The sequence below is a fragment of the Bos taurus genome, chromosome 11, assembly GCF_002263795.3.
Source record: "Bos taurus isolate L1 Dominette 01449 registration number 42190680 breed Hereford chromosome 11, ARS-UCD2.0, whole genome shotgun sequence".
Taxonomy (NCBI): Eukaryota; Metazoa; Chordata; class Mammalia; order Artiodactyla; family Bovidae; genus Bos; species Bos taurus.
This window is the reverse complement of record NC_037338.1, coordinates 49,628,756-49,642,134: the sequence shown is the minus strand read 5'-3', so window position 1 is coordinate 49,642,134 and position 13,379 is coordinate 49,628,756. Positions and strand designations below refer to the sequence as shown.

General features: G+C 46.4%; 1 protein-coding gene across 10 annotated transcripts in view; it reads left to right on the top strand.

Annotated features, from left to right (window-relative positions):
• The first annotated feature begins 103 nt into the window (after positions 1–103).
• Positions 104–13,379, top strand: part of ELMOD3 (ELMO domain containing 3) — a 33,460-nt gene continuing 20,184 nt past the window's right edge. For 2 of the 10 annotated variants that reach the window (XR_003037060.2, XM_024998863.2), the window contains exons 1-8: positions 104–274; positions 1,718–1,884; positions 3,452–3,738; positions 6,434–6,574; positions 7,363–7,440; positions 8,134–8,203; positions 12,097–12,165; positions 13,118–13,209. Coding sequence is in view for 9 of the 10 variants with exons in the window: in XM_024998863.2 (XP_024854631.1) it covers positions 3,688–3,738; positions 6,434–6,574; positions 7,363–7,440; positions 8,134–8,203; positions 12,097–12,165; positions 13,118–13,209 (501 nt within the window). In the remaining variant the exon portion in view is untranslated. 10 annotated transcript variants of the gene reach the window in all.

Here is a 13,379-nt window from a genome sequence, read left to right as displayed (position 1 = left end):
AACCGTGCCCGCTGATCAGCCCGCGGAAAGGCGAAGTCGCTCGCGGAAAGGCGAAGTCGCTCGCGGAGATTGACCCTCGCGGCTCCCCGTACTCGCTTCGCCTGCTGTGCGGAGGGCCGTGTTCCTGCGCGGAGGAGGCCTGGCGGGGCTGGGAGACCCCAACAGCGAAGAACTGGGAACTCGGGGACTCGGCCGGCGATCCCCGGGCGGGGGTCAGAGGAGGAGGAATGTGGGGCGGAAATGGTCGCCGTGGGGCGAGACAAGGGTGAGACGTGTAAGACCGAGAGAGACTCCCGATCCTGGTAGACAGGAGACCTGGGTTGTGGTTTGCGCTCTGCCGCGGACTCGCTAGATGACCGGTGGCAAATCGCTTTCCTGTTTTCCCCTCCGAACAATTGAGAAAGTTTCTGGCCAGAGTCCCCACGCAGCCCCTGTCTGGCTGGGTTCTTGCTGGATTGAGATCTCCCTTGACGTCCGCGCATCGCAGCCGGCGAGCACCGACTCTGGGACCCTCAAACTGGTCAATAGTTTTTGGGCGGGCGCCCTGGGATGACGACGCCTACGGCCGGGGCCAGGTAGGGACTGGAGCGGGCGGAGAGCGCCCAGCGGAAAGGCCGATGAAAGAACCAGCCTACCTGTGTATGCATTTATACTGAAAGTGTCGCTCCAATTTCTAGATTAAATATCTATTTAGCGTTTAAGCCCCAGCAAGCTTAAACTTAAAATTATTCCCTTTAATGTAGCTCCTTTCCTAAAGTGGGTGCACCATAAAAATTAACAACAAGGATCTACTGTATAGCACAGGGAGCTATATTTAGTATCTTGTACTAACAGAGGATGAGATGGTTAGATGGCATCACCGACTCTATGGACAAAAGTTTGAGGAGGTTCCGGGATTTGATGATGAACAGGGAAGCCTGGTGTACTGCAATGCATGGGGTCACAAAGAGTTGGACACGACTGAGCAAGTGAACTGAACTGAATAATCTGTAATGGAAAAGAATCGGAAAAAGAATATATTCAGTTATGTAGATAGATAGGTAGATAGACTCAGTTGTGTCTGAGTCTTTGTGACCCCATAGACTGTAGCCCGCCAGGTTCTTCTGTCCATGGAATTTTCCAGGCAAGAATACTGGAGCAGGTTGCCATTTACTGCGCCAGTGGCTCTTCCCCACCCACAGTATCAAACCAGTGCCTCTTGCATCTCCTGCATTGCCAGGCAGATTCTTTACCACTAGTGCTACCTGGGAAGCCCATATATGTGTTATATATCTGAATCACTTTGCTATATACCAGAAAATAACAACATTGTAAATCAACTACATTTCGATTTTTAAAAATTATTTATTTATTTGGCTGTTCCAGGTCTTAGTCGACACATGCATGTTCTTTAGTTGCAGCATTCAAACTCTTGGTTGCAGCATGTGAGATCTCGTTCTCTGGCTAATGATTGAACCCAAGCTGGCTGCATTGGGAGCATGGAGTCTTAGCCACTGACCACTAGGGTAGCCACTACTTCCATTTTTAAAAAAATTTTAATTAACAAAATACAATAGGTGCACCATAAATACTTAATTTCAAAAGAATCCGTCTTTATAGGAAGGCCATTTCCTCAGGCCCAGCCATAAGGAACTTCCCTAATATTATTAGGAGTGACGTTATAACTTCTAGTACTTGCTCGTTTGACAGTTTCTGCTCATTTCTTTCTCTAATACAGATCGTGAATGTCCCTCATGGAGTCCTGGCAGGGCTCCAGCCAGAACTGAGCACTAGCAGGCATGTAAAGCTGGTCATGATTCAACACTGCTGGATTCAATTCAAGCCCAGTAATAGAAGAGCCTCCCTGAGCTCAGGGTCGCCATACCTGCCAATCATCTTCCCAAGGTTGGTCGATGTGTGAGTGTTTTGTCATATGCAGAACACTTGAGAAGGTCAAGGGGGAAAGAGTGGAAAGGGAGGCAGATGCTGAGGCGCCAGAGGACACAGAGAGAGTTGGTTCCTGAGCTGCTATAACTGGAGGGCACTGCCCTCCCCCTGTTACAGTGAGCCAGGTGTCCAGTCCAGCAATCAGGAGGTATTCTGGCTCTTGGTGTTAGGAACAGTCAGTGCATCCAGCTTCCTGACAAAGAGTCCATCTTGTTCCTGGCCTCCAGTTTGTAGGGAACCCAGATTGTGTTCTCTGAAGAGCTGACCTCAGAGCAATGCCACCTTTCTTTCTTAGTCAGCCTTTCTTAGTCAACTGGGGAATTCTCTGGTGGTCCAGTGGTTAGGACTCTGTGCTTTCACTGCAGAGGGCTGGGCTTCAATCCCTGGTTGGGGAATTAAGATTCTGCAAGCCACACAGTGCAGCCAAAAGAAAGGTAAACCAAGTCTTGTGAGGTATACTATCCATCACCTGCCCACTTACCCAGATTCTTGTTGTGACAGGCACTCATGATGTCCACTTCTCCCATGGTGAGGTATGGGCCTGCCCAAATCACTTCCTGAGGTGGACTCATGGGAAGAAATACTTAGAGTTAGCTTCACTGCCAGGAAGCTGCCAGATGTACAGTACTGGTGCTCACTGAGGAAGGGGGGGCATTGTGTTGCATTTTGAGTTTCTGTTAATACCATCATAGGAACCGAATTGAGTGTTAGGCCCTGCCAGGTCTGAGACCTGAGTAAAGCCTGAGCACTTCAGCTAAGACCACCCACCAATGTGTCACCCTAAATTATCCTCACCCTTTTGAGACACATGGACTTTCCTGGTGGCTCTTACAGTAAAGAATCTGCCTGTAATTCAGGAGACCTGGGTTTGATCCCTGGGTCTGGAAGATCCCCTGGAGGAGGGAAGGGCTGCCCACTTCAGTATTCTTGCCTGGAGAATTCCATGGACAGAGGAACCTACAAGCTACAGCCCGTGGGATCACAAAGGGATGGACAAGACTAAGCGACTAACACTTTCACTTTTAGATAATTTCCCAGATCTCAGTAACTTCATTGTCAAAAACAGATCCCTGTAAAGCAGTTATCCACCAATTAAGAATTAATTTAAAAAGCAAATAGAAAAACAGATCCCTATCACTTACAGTGGTGCTGCCTCCTGGACACTGAGAAGCCAGCCCTTAAACTCCTGCAGGGACCCCTTCTTTCTGTCCTGTTACATGGATAGTAAGAGGCAGGCATTCACTAAGGCAGCATGTTTATTTGGAATATGTTTACAGCTGCTTGAAGATTTTTTTTTTTAATGATTTAAAATCCCATAATCATTTTATTTTTATTTATTTATTTGGCCATAGATCGTGGCATGTGGGATCCCTAACCAGGGATCAAACCAGTGCCTTCTGCATTTGAAGAGCAGAGTCCCAACCACTGGACCACCAGGGAGGTACCTGTTTGAAGATTTTTCAAGTCAGAGGCATAACTGAATGATGAAACTAGTTTTCTTCTTTAATCTTTTTTTTTTTTTCAGGGCTGAGACTCCAGAGTGTGTCCTCAAGGACTTCTGTCAGGACTCACAGAAGCCTCCACCCTGGTGATGGCACACAGGGACTGTTTTCTCGTTCTCAGTCTGAATGACTGCCAAGAAGGAGGGCAACGGTAGAACAGTCAAATCCCAGGCTCTCCCCATAGCTTCTAATCTCAGACCTTGTTAAACTCCTTTCTGAGCCCAAGGACAAAAGTCACTTGAACAAATGAGTTTGAGTCATGAATGAAAACTCTCACTCTTTCCATGAGAAAGAATTAAGAGATGGACAGGTAAGCAAGCATATCCATTTGGGAAAGAAGGTGTTGGTATGGGATGTATTGTTAATAAGAGAGAGCATATATCAAGAGGGTGTGGACCTTTAGAAATGTGTAGGAAAAATTCTCTTTACAGTTCTCTTATTCTTTTAGAAGAAGCTCTTAGTTACTTCTGGATCAATTGCCTTTCCCAATGGTTTGCTTTCTAAGTAGGTTATAGGATTTGGGTTTGGATTTGCTTGGGTGGGAGAAAAGTTTCAATTGGAATCTCCCAGGAAATATATATTTCAATCAGTTTGGGTTGTTTACTGGCCCTTTCTCTCTCAAATACCCATTTTGACCTGTTTATCCTCAGGATCCCTAGTTCCATGTGGATATGTGTGAGCCTGGCAGCTTACCCTGTATTCCCCATGTTTCTCCCTACCTTCCCAGAAATGGTCTTAAATGCAGCCTTTGGGGTGCAGTGGCCAGAATGGGGACAAAGCCTGTGCTTTGGGAGTCCAGGGAGGTTTTCTTCACTGTCCTGAGACAGATGAACTGTTCTTCCAGAGAACATTTATCTTTGGATACTAGAGGGGAGAGAACGATGCGATGAGTCCTGAGCACACAGACTCCTACAGGGAGTTGTGCAGCACGGTGAATCACCAGATATCACTGAGAATGTATCTTGAGCCTTCGAGTGTGTCTCTTTGTGACCCCATGGACTGTAGTCCGCCAGGCTCCTCTGTCCATGGAATTTCCCAGGCAAGAATACTGGAGTAGGTAGCCATCCCCGTCTCCAGGGGATCTTTCTGACCAAGGGATTAAATCCTGGTCACCTGCATTGCAGGCGGATTCTGTACTGTCTGAGCCACCAGAGAAGCCCATTTTGAGCCTAGTCCTGTGCAGATGGTCTGAGAAATATAAAACAAGTATACAAGAAGAGTCTGACTGGGGAGACAGGTCTTTTGCAGAGGACCTTGTGCCACATACAGAGGCTATGGGACTTAGAGATCTGAGGAAACCCTCGTAACTGCAGGAAACCACTGTAGCTCAGCCACCCTGAGGAGATGGAACTGATCTTGAAGGGCCCAGAAAACACTGAGAAGGTGGAGGTGGGGGCGAGACCACATGACCCAAGGGCTGGAGGTGAGAGGAATTGCAGCAGTGTGTTCACTTTAGCTAAGTGGGAAATAATGGTGCTTAGACATCAGGAGGCCAGTTGTGGAGGAGTAGCTCTGCTGTGGTGTGTTTATGGGTTCATCCTTCTGGCAAAAATGAAGGCAAAAAGAAGTCAAAAAATCAAAGTTGTGTCTAAGGAGTGTTAGTTGGCAAAAATAAGTACGCGGGATTAGAGTAACAGGACAGTCTGGGATTCCAGGGCCTTGATATAACAATGATACCTTTGTTAGTTATTTTCCCATAATTATTATTATTTTTCTTTTATGTGCCTTAGAGAAAGTAATACTGCACATGGTTCAAAATCCAAAAGTATGAGGATGTACATATAGTGAATATCTTCCACTCTTGTTCCCCAGCCACCCTGTTTTCCTGCTGAGGCAAAGTTAGTACTTCCTTGAAGACTATAATTCTGGAAATAGTCTCTATAAAGACAAGCAAATAGATTTATGTGGGGTTTTTTTTTTTTTTTTTTTAGAAAATCCAATGATAAAGTATACTCTGCCCTTTGCTTTTTCACTTAATATAGTAATATCATGAAGATTGTTCCAAATCTTACTCTTTTTTTAAAATGGCTGTATAGGATCTCATTAAGTGGATATGCTTTAATTTATTTAAAATTAGTTCACTAGTGACAACTAGCTTTATCACGATGATCATTTTGAAATGTATAGAAACATCAAATCACTGTGTTGTGCGCTAGGAACTAACATCGTGTTGTAAGTGAATTATAACTCAAAAACAAACTTGTAGAAAAAGAGATTAGATTTGTGGCTACCAGAGATAGGGGAATGGGGAAAGGGGGATTAGATAGTGAAAAGGTGCAAACTTCCAGTTGGAAGATAAATAAGTACTCGGAATATAATGTACAACATGATAAAGGTAGCACTGCTGTATGTTAGAATGAAAGTTAAGAGAATAAATCCTAAGAGTTCTCATCACAAGGAAAAAAATGTTTTGTTTGTTTGTTGATGTAGTACCAATAGATGATGATGGATGATCGATAACCCTATCCTGGTCATCATTTCATAACGTATATAAGTCCAGTCATGCTGTGCCCCTTGCCTCTTACACAGTGATGTATGTCAATTACATCTCGGTGAAACAGCGGGTGGGGGGGTTATAAATAGAGTAAAATAAAGTAAGAAGTCCATCAGTGGACATTCAGAGTTTTTCTAGCCTTTTGCTTTTATAAACAGTACTACCATGGATTTCCTTCATGGTCTAGTGGTTAAGAATCTGCCCGCCAGTGCAGGGGACGTGGGTTTGATCCCTGGTCCAGGAAGATCCCACGTGCCATGGGGGCAGCTAAGCCCGTGTGCCACAGCTACTAGAGCCCATGTGCCCTAGAGCTCGTGTTCCACAACGAGAGAAGCCACCACAGCGAGAAGTCCTCGAACCACAGCTAGAGATGGCATGGCAACAGAGACCCAGTGCAGCCAAAACAAACGAACAAAAACAGACGAACAAAGCCATGAGTAACACTGTAAGCATGTCATTTTGCACACGGATGAGTATATATATTAGATAAATTCCTCAAATGCGGTTGCAGGCCCCAAATAGACACAGCATACATGATCGTGTCAGATATTATCAAGCCGGAGAGGTGGTAACAGTTCACTCTCCAGTGTCTACAGCTCTTGGTCCTTTACCCAGCATGGTGTTACCACGTTTTCTGATCTTTGATAACAAGGTAAGTGAAAAATGTTATTTCAAGAGTAGTTGTAGTTGACTTTAGTTGACATTTCTCTTGTTATGAGTAAGGTTGAGCATTTCTTCACATGTTTAAGAACTGTTTGTGTTTCCTTTTATGCAAACCATCTACATCCATGCCCATTTTTCTACTGGTTTCTTTTTTTTTTTTTATCTTACTGACTTGTAGGATTTTATTTCATTTTTTAACATTAAAAGCATTAGGGCTTCCCAGGTGGCTCAGTAGTAAAGAATTTGCCTACAATGTGGGAGACCTGGGTTTGATCCCTGGGTCGGGAAGATCCCCTGGAGAAGGAAATGGCAACCCACTCCAATATTCTTGCCTGGGAAATCCCATGGACAGAGGAGCCTAGTGGGCTACAGTCCATGGAGTTGCAAAGAGTCAGACACAACTTAGCAACTAAACACCAAAGACAGGAAAATTAGCCTTGTGTTTTGATATGAGTTGCAAAAGGTTTGTTGGGTAGTTTTTAAGCTCCAGCAGGGGAAAGATTTGGCTGAGCAGAACATGAGGAAACCGCCTCACTCAACTTTACTTACTCAGAGCCCTGAGACTTTGAATGTGGCCAAGAAGTCTGTATGAGATTATATTAACATTAAGCTTTTTGCAGACCAGGTTAAACAGGAGTTGTCCTTACAGTATTACCTGTAGTTGACTTCTCCAGGGTTAATCCATTGTGTGTGTGTTAAGGGAAAGGGTGTGCTGTTCAAGCTTTCATCTCTGGGGGACTGATACGTGCCTGAGAGACTGACTCGTTTGCCTTGCAGGTTGAAAGTGTGTCTGCTGGGTCCTCTCCACCATGTGACAAGGACAGCAGTGCTCTTCTGGCTTTCAGAGGAATTTCTGTACGTACTGCCCACAGCCCCGTGTCTTCTGTCAGTAGGCGTTCGTGTAACATGCTGCTATGTGGTGCCGGGACACAGGATGGCACAGACCTTGCCCTCCAGTAGTACATACTTTGGGGGTAGGAGTGGGAACAGACATGCAAAACAATCTGCCTAATCAGAAAATTGTTGTAATGAAGCAGAATATAAAGTGCAGTGGGGATGTCAACAGCTCACCACTATCTCAGTTGAGTAGATTTTTATCCATTTACTCTTCAAGGAGGGCATATACTTGTCCCTACGTTGCCCAACTTCTCCATCATAGTTGGTATTTTCCAGGTGCCTCTCATTAAGATTGGGCTTCCCAGGTGGCTCAGTGGTAAAGAACCCAGCTGTCAATGCAGGAGTGGGTTAAATCCCTGGGTAGGGAAGATCCCTTGGAGGAGGAAACAGCAACCCACTCCAGTATTCTTGCCTGGAAAATTCCATGGACAGAGGAGCCTGGAAGGCTACAGTCTGTGGGATCTCAAAGAGTCGACACAACTGAGCGACTGAGCATGCACTCATTAAGATTGGCTTTAACCAACCCATCTGGGAAGACAGATTCTAATGGCCTCCAGTTTCAAGAATATTTGGTACAGTGGGCAGTATGTATTTGTGTGGATAGGAGGACTTGGACTCCGCCCTCACACTGAAGGTCACCTGCCCCTACAGATCTCAGAGTTGAAGAACCACAGCGTCCTCCAGGCCCTGACAGCAGAGGCGAACGCCTGGGAGCCCCGTGGTAAGGTCCCCTTCAGGGCCCGATGAGCCTGGGTGGGACTCAAGGCAGAGCTCGTGGGTCTTTCCTTTTCTTCCTTGAATTTCTTCCCTTGAATTTCTCTCACTACTTTTCCTATAGAATTTTATAGATTTATCCTTCTTCAAGGGAAACTAGAACTGACACTGGATTAGGAGTCAAGAGACCTGAGTTCGTTCCTTCTTTTTTAAGGGTTTTTTTTTTTTTTTTTCATGTGGATCATTTTTAAAGTCTCTTATTCAATGTGTTACAATATTGCTTCTGTCGCATGTTTTGGTTTTCTGGCTGCAGTGCATGTGGGATCTTAGCTCCCTGACCAAGGATAAAACCCACACATACCCTCTGCTTTGGAAGGTGAAGTCTTAACCACTGGATTGCCAGGGAAGTCCTGAGAGACCTGAATGCTAACTTGGTCCCCAAAGTCCTGCTAGTGACTTACTTGCCTTTTGGAAAAATTATACTATCTCTGTGTCTACAGTGGAGGTATCAGTATTTCCTTTGTCCTCTGAAGGATGTTGTGATACTGAAATGATACAGAGTAGATGAAAAGGCTTTGAAAAGTTAATCTTGTTTTACCTGCTTTACATGGGGCTTCCTATACTCTATTTAAAGCTCACTCTGCCTGCTAATATAACGCACAAGGAAGCACACTCCACCAATTCAGAAGGACCACTTCTGGAGTCACATGTCTCTGGCTTAAGTCTTAACTCTTTCACCCACCAGCTCCATGAGCCAGAGTGAGGAACTTAATCTTTCTAACCCTTGCTTTATTTATCTGTAAAACCAGGGTTATATCAGAACCTGTATGATATAAATTTTATAAGGATTAAACGAGATAATGGAAAGTGCTTAGCACACAGAATCATAGTGAGCACTCACTGGTGTGTTTTGTTATCTTAAAATCTTGCAAACTGAATGTGTAATCTCCAAGAATATGGGAGTCTATTAAAAATATTCCAGTGTAGAAAAATTATTTGAAGGTCTCAGAAGTTTCTTTTTTTTTTAAAAGAGAACCATTTTTTAAATTTTATTTTTAATTGGATAATTATTACTTTACAGTGTTGTGTTGGTTTCTGCCACAAACATGAATCAGTCACAAGTACACATATATCCCCTCCTTTTGAATCTCCCTCCCCTGCCCTACCATATGGATATTAGATTTGTTACAACATTGCTCCTGTTTTATGTTTTTGATTTTTTTGGCCTTCGGGCGATCCCAACCAGGGATCCAACCCATACCCTTTGTGTTGGAAGACAAAGTCTCAATCACTATGATGGCCAGGGAAGTCCCTATAAAGTTTCTTTTAATTGAATTTTGTCTTTACCACGTGTTGGCAGACCTAACATTGATTAGAGATGTTGCCTCAAATGCCAAAATGTCTTCTGTTTCAGTACAACTGGCAGTTCTGTGCCAGATATTCTTGATCATATTGAGCAGTTACACTGGACTTCCCAGGTGGTAAAGTGGTAAAGAGTCCGCCTGTCAGTGCAGGAGACGCAGGACACTGAGGTTCGATCCCTGAGTCAGAAAGATCCCCGGAGAAGGAAATGGCAACCCACTCCAATATTCTTTCCTGGAAGGTTTCGTGGACAGAGGAGCCTGGCAGGCTACAGTCCTGAGGTCACAAAAAGTTGGATATGACTGAGTATGTGTACATACGTGTTTGAACAATTACATTTTTTTTTTCAGACAGCACTCAGCTAATTTAAATTAATAGGCTGACTAAATCAGTAGTGCCGTTTACTATGTGAATAAAGAGAAAAGGGCTTAAGTAAAGGAGGTAATTGACAAAAGGAAAAATGATAAAGAGCCATACTAACGTGAACTGGCTTTGTCTTCCTGGAGATTTGGAAGCTCCATGCTTTTCTGTTCGTGTGGAGAAAGCAGTATTTACATCAGGATTGTGTGCAGAGGTGGGGGTTGTCTCCCTGAGTCCTAAAAGAACTAGGAAAGGAGCAATATGCTCTTACATGGGTTGGGTGTTTGTCTCTAGTTCGGGCACCAGATTGAAGTTGCCCCTTGAGACCGTGTGCTTCCTCTTACTTGGATTCCTATCACAGTAAACTCCCACACCCTTGCCCATGAGGTTCCTACTCCTGGTGCACGGCCTTTGACCAACTTGTTTATAGGCAAGGATGCATGAGGTAAAAGATTAATTGCATTGTGATAATCTGAAGGTTAACTCAGTGAGGCTGGATGTAGATGAGGGGTGAAGGGTGGGGGAACTCTTGTCATCCTGATAAGCGTCCATGGCTGCCGTTCCACTTTCCTTGTTCAACCCCTTTGTCGTTGTAGCTCACTTGCCAAGGGTCCAGCGTGCTGGACATAAGTCTTTATTTTCCTCATGGTCCCGGGTCAAATATCCTGTGTTCTGTTGAAGCTACCTAGTTTGGAAGCCCTGTTGTACCATCTGCTGCCCCGGGCAAGGACTGGCAAGAGTCCAGATCCATCTCATCTGCTACCACCATCCACAATCCTGCTAGACCGGAGTCCACAACTGTGTCGGCCCTGCTAGCTGAGGCGCACTGAGCAGGCGACCTTGGGCCACGTGCTCCCCTAGACTCTGTTCTCATAGTAATCTCAAGAGAGATTACAGATGGTTGAGTAACTTGCCTGAAGAAGCACAGCTTGTGAGTGAGCTAAAAAGTTCACAAGCCATTTGTCTCTACAGGGTGCTTTCACTGTGGTCCCCTCCTGCTCCCCAGCAGCCTCCTCAGCCTCGTTATCCATTAGTGTTTTGAGTTTGGGGTAGGTTTTTCTTTAATTTTCCAAGTGTGTATTGGTCGCTCAGTCATGTCTGACTCTATGCCCTATGCACTGTAGCCCACCAGATTCCTCTATCCATGGGATTCTCCAGGCAAGAATACTGGAGTGGGTTGCCATTCCCTTCTTCAGGGGATCTTCCCAACCCAGGGATCAAACCCAGGTCTCCTGCATTGCAGGTGGATTCTTTGCCGTCTGAGCCACTAGGGAAGTCCTTTTGCAAGTGTACTTCCAAAACAGTTCACTGTCACAGAAATTCCTCAGCCCTGGTTGCAAGGCAGAGGGGAGCTGTCCTAACTTGCTTACACTATCCAGGCTGGAAGGCTCACCAGTTTGGTTTGAACAGAAGCCTCCCCATCCTCCCCACTGTTTGCCTGTGTCCTCTTTAGCAAAGGGGAAAAGCCAGTGACAGCCATGACACCAGAATTCGGTCCAGAGAGTGGCAGCTGTGGTGTGGAGTAAAGGGCTGTGCAGTGATTATAGAGAGCCTGTCCTGCAGCTGTTTTTTTCTTCTGTCCCCCCTCCTTTCATTGTGCTTTTCATTCATTCCTCAAACATTCATTATGAGGACTTTCCTGGTGGTCCAGTGGTTAGGACTCCATACTTCCACTGCAAGGGGCACAGGTTTGATCCCAGGTAATTGGGGAACTAAGATCCTGCATGCCAGCCGGTGTGGCCAAAAATAGCAACAAAAACATTCATGGTGCACCCATTGAACCCCAAGAACCCTGCCCTCCTGTAGCTCCCAGTGCAGTGGGCAGGACAGTTACCACACTGTGACAAGAACAGGGTGTCGGGAACTCTCATGGTGCTGCTCCTAAAAGCAGATTCCAGAGGCTGAAGAAGGTGCCAGGGGAGGGTGGTGCTGGAGTTGGCTGCATGCTGAGATGGAGCTGCGCCAGGAGAGGTTGGAGCTGAAGGTGGGTTGGGGTTTCATTGTGAGAATTACGAAGAATCCCTAGAGGGTTCCATGCAGCGGGCTGGCATCAGGTCTGGCCTTTTTGAAAGCTCACTTTGGCAGCTGTCTGGCTAGACAGACAGATAAGGCCAGGGGCTACAACAGTGATCCAGACATACATAGATCTCAGGGGATGTCCTTGTCTCACTATTGCAGTTGTGAGTACAGAAGTCCTCCAAGCCCAAGAAGAATGGGAAGCTGTGGAGAGCATCCACCCAGAGACAGGTAACTAGAGGAATGGCACCCTTTCCACACAGCCTGCTGCCACTAAAGGCACGGTCTACCCACGAGGCTGATGCTCTGTTTGGGATTAGGAGACAGAATTCCTGAGTGTTCTCATTTTTGATATGTGACATAGAATAAAACCTCTTTTCCCACTTCAAAGGTGATGCCCTCCAACCTCTGGAGGAAAGGGAGGTGAATGCCACGGGGTCTGAGAGAAGACGAGGAGGACCATGGTCAGGGTCAGCTTCTGCAGGGTGATGAGGTTGGGCAGAGGATGGAGCTGGGCAGCCAGGACCCCTGTATCAGGTTGAGCAGATGGTTCACTGTACAAGGAAATCTCTGGAGATGGAGGTTGAAGTCGTCTGCTGGAAGGCACTGGGGGCTGTCAGAACTGTGTCTCGTTCCTTTGGGAGGTTTAGGTGGAGCTGTGGGAGGGGAGAACTGAGACCTAAATCTAGCCTGAGCCCCACTTGAGCACCTGGAGAGACGTTTCAGGGGCTGTATCAGCCGTCACCTGAACTGCTGGTTGACGAGTTAATTCCCTGGAGCAAAGGCTGGAGGAGAGATCATTCATCTCCAGGGCATGAGAAGGCGAAGTAGAAACCGGGAAAGGCCCCTAGACAGACCTGTCGCAAGCTTCTGTGTGGGTACCTCCTCCAGGCAGTGACGCACCCCACTCACAGATGAGTGGACTTGGGGGCTCCTACAGATCAGCTTCTACTCTGCAGGGCTCAGCTTGGTCCACCTCCACACAGCCAGCTCTGAAAGGGAGTCCGCCCTGTGAATAACACCAGCCCCCTGACACCGGGTTGGTTGTAGCTGTAGGTGTCTGACACTGACAGCTGGAAGCCTGTGCTGGGCTTAGAGGTGACAACCAGAAGGCCCTTGGTACATGTTTGTTGATAGAGTGGCTCCTGTCACAAGTCTTGGAGTGTCTTCCCTTTTGCCACAGGGAGCCGGGCCAGCATGGACCAGCCTGGGCAGCTCATCTCCTTCAGTGAGGCCCTGCAGCATTTCCAGACAGTGGACCTCTCCTCCTTCAAGGTATGACACCAGGGGGGCACTGGGGTCTTGAGCAAAGCGCTTTCTTCCCCCAAGCTAGGTTTCTACCCCATCAGGATAGGCCACGGGAAGATCCCCTGGAGAAGAGCATGGCAACCCACTCTAGTATTCTTGCCTGGAGAATCCCCATGGACAGAGGAGCCTAGCGGACT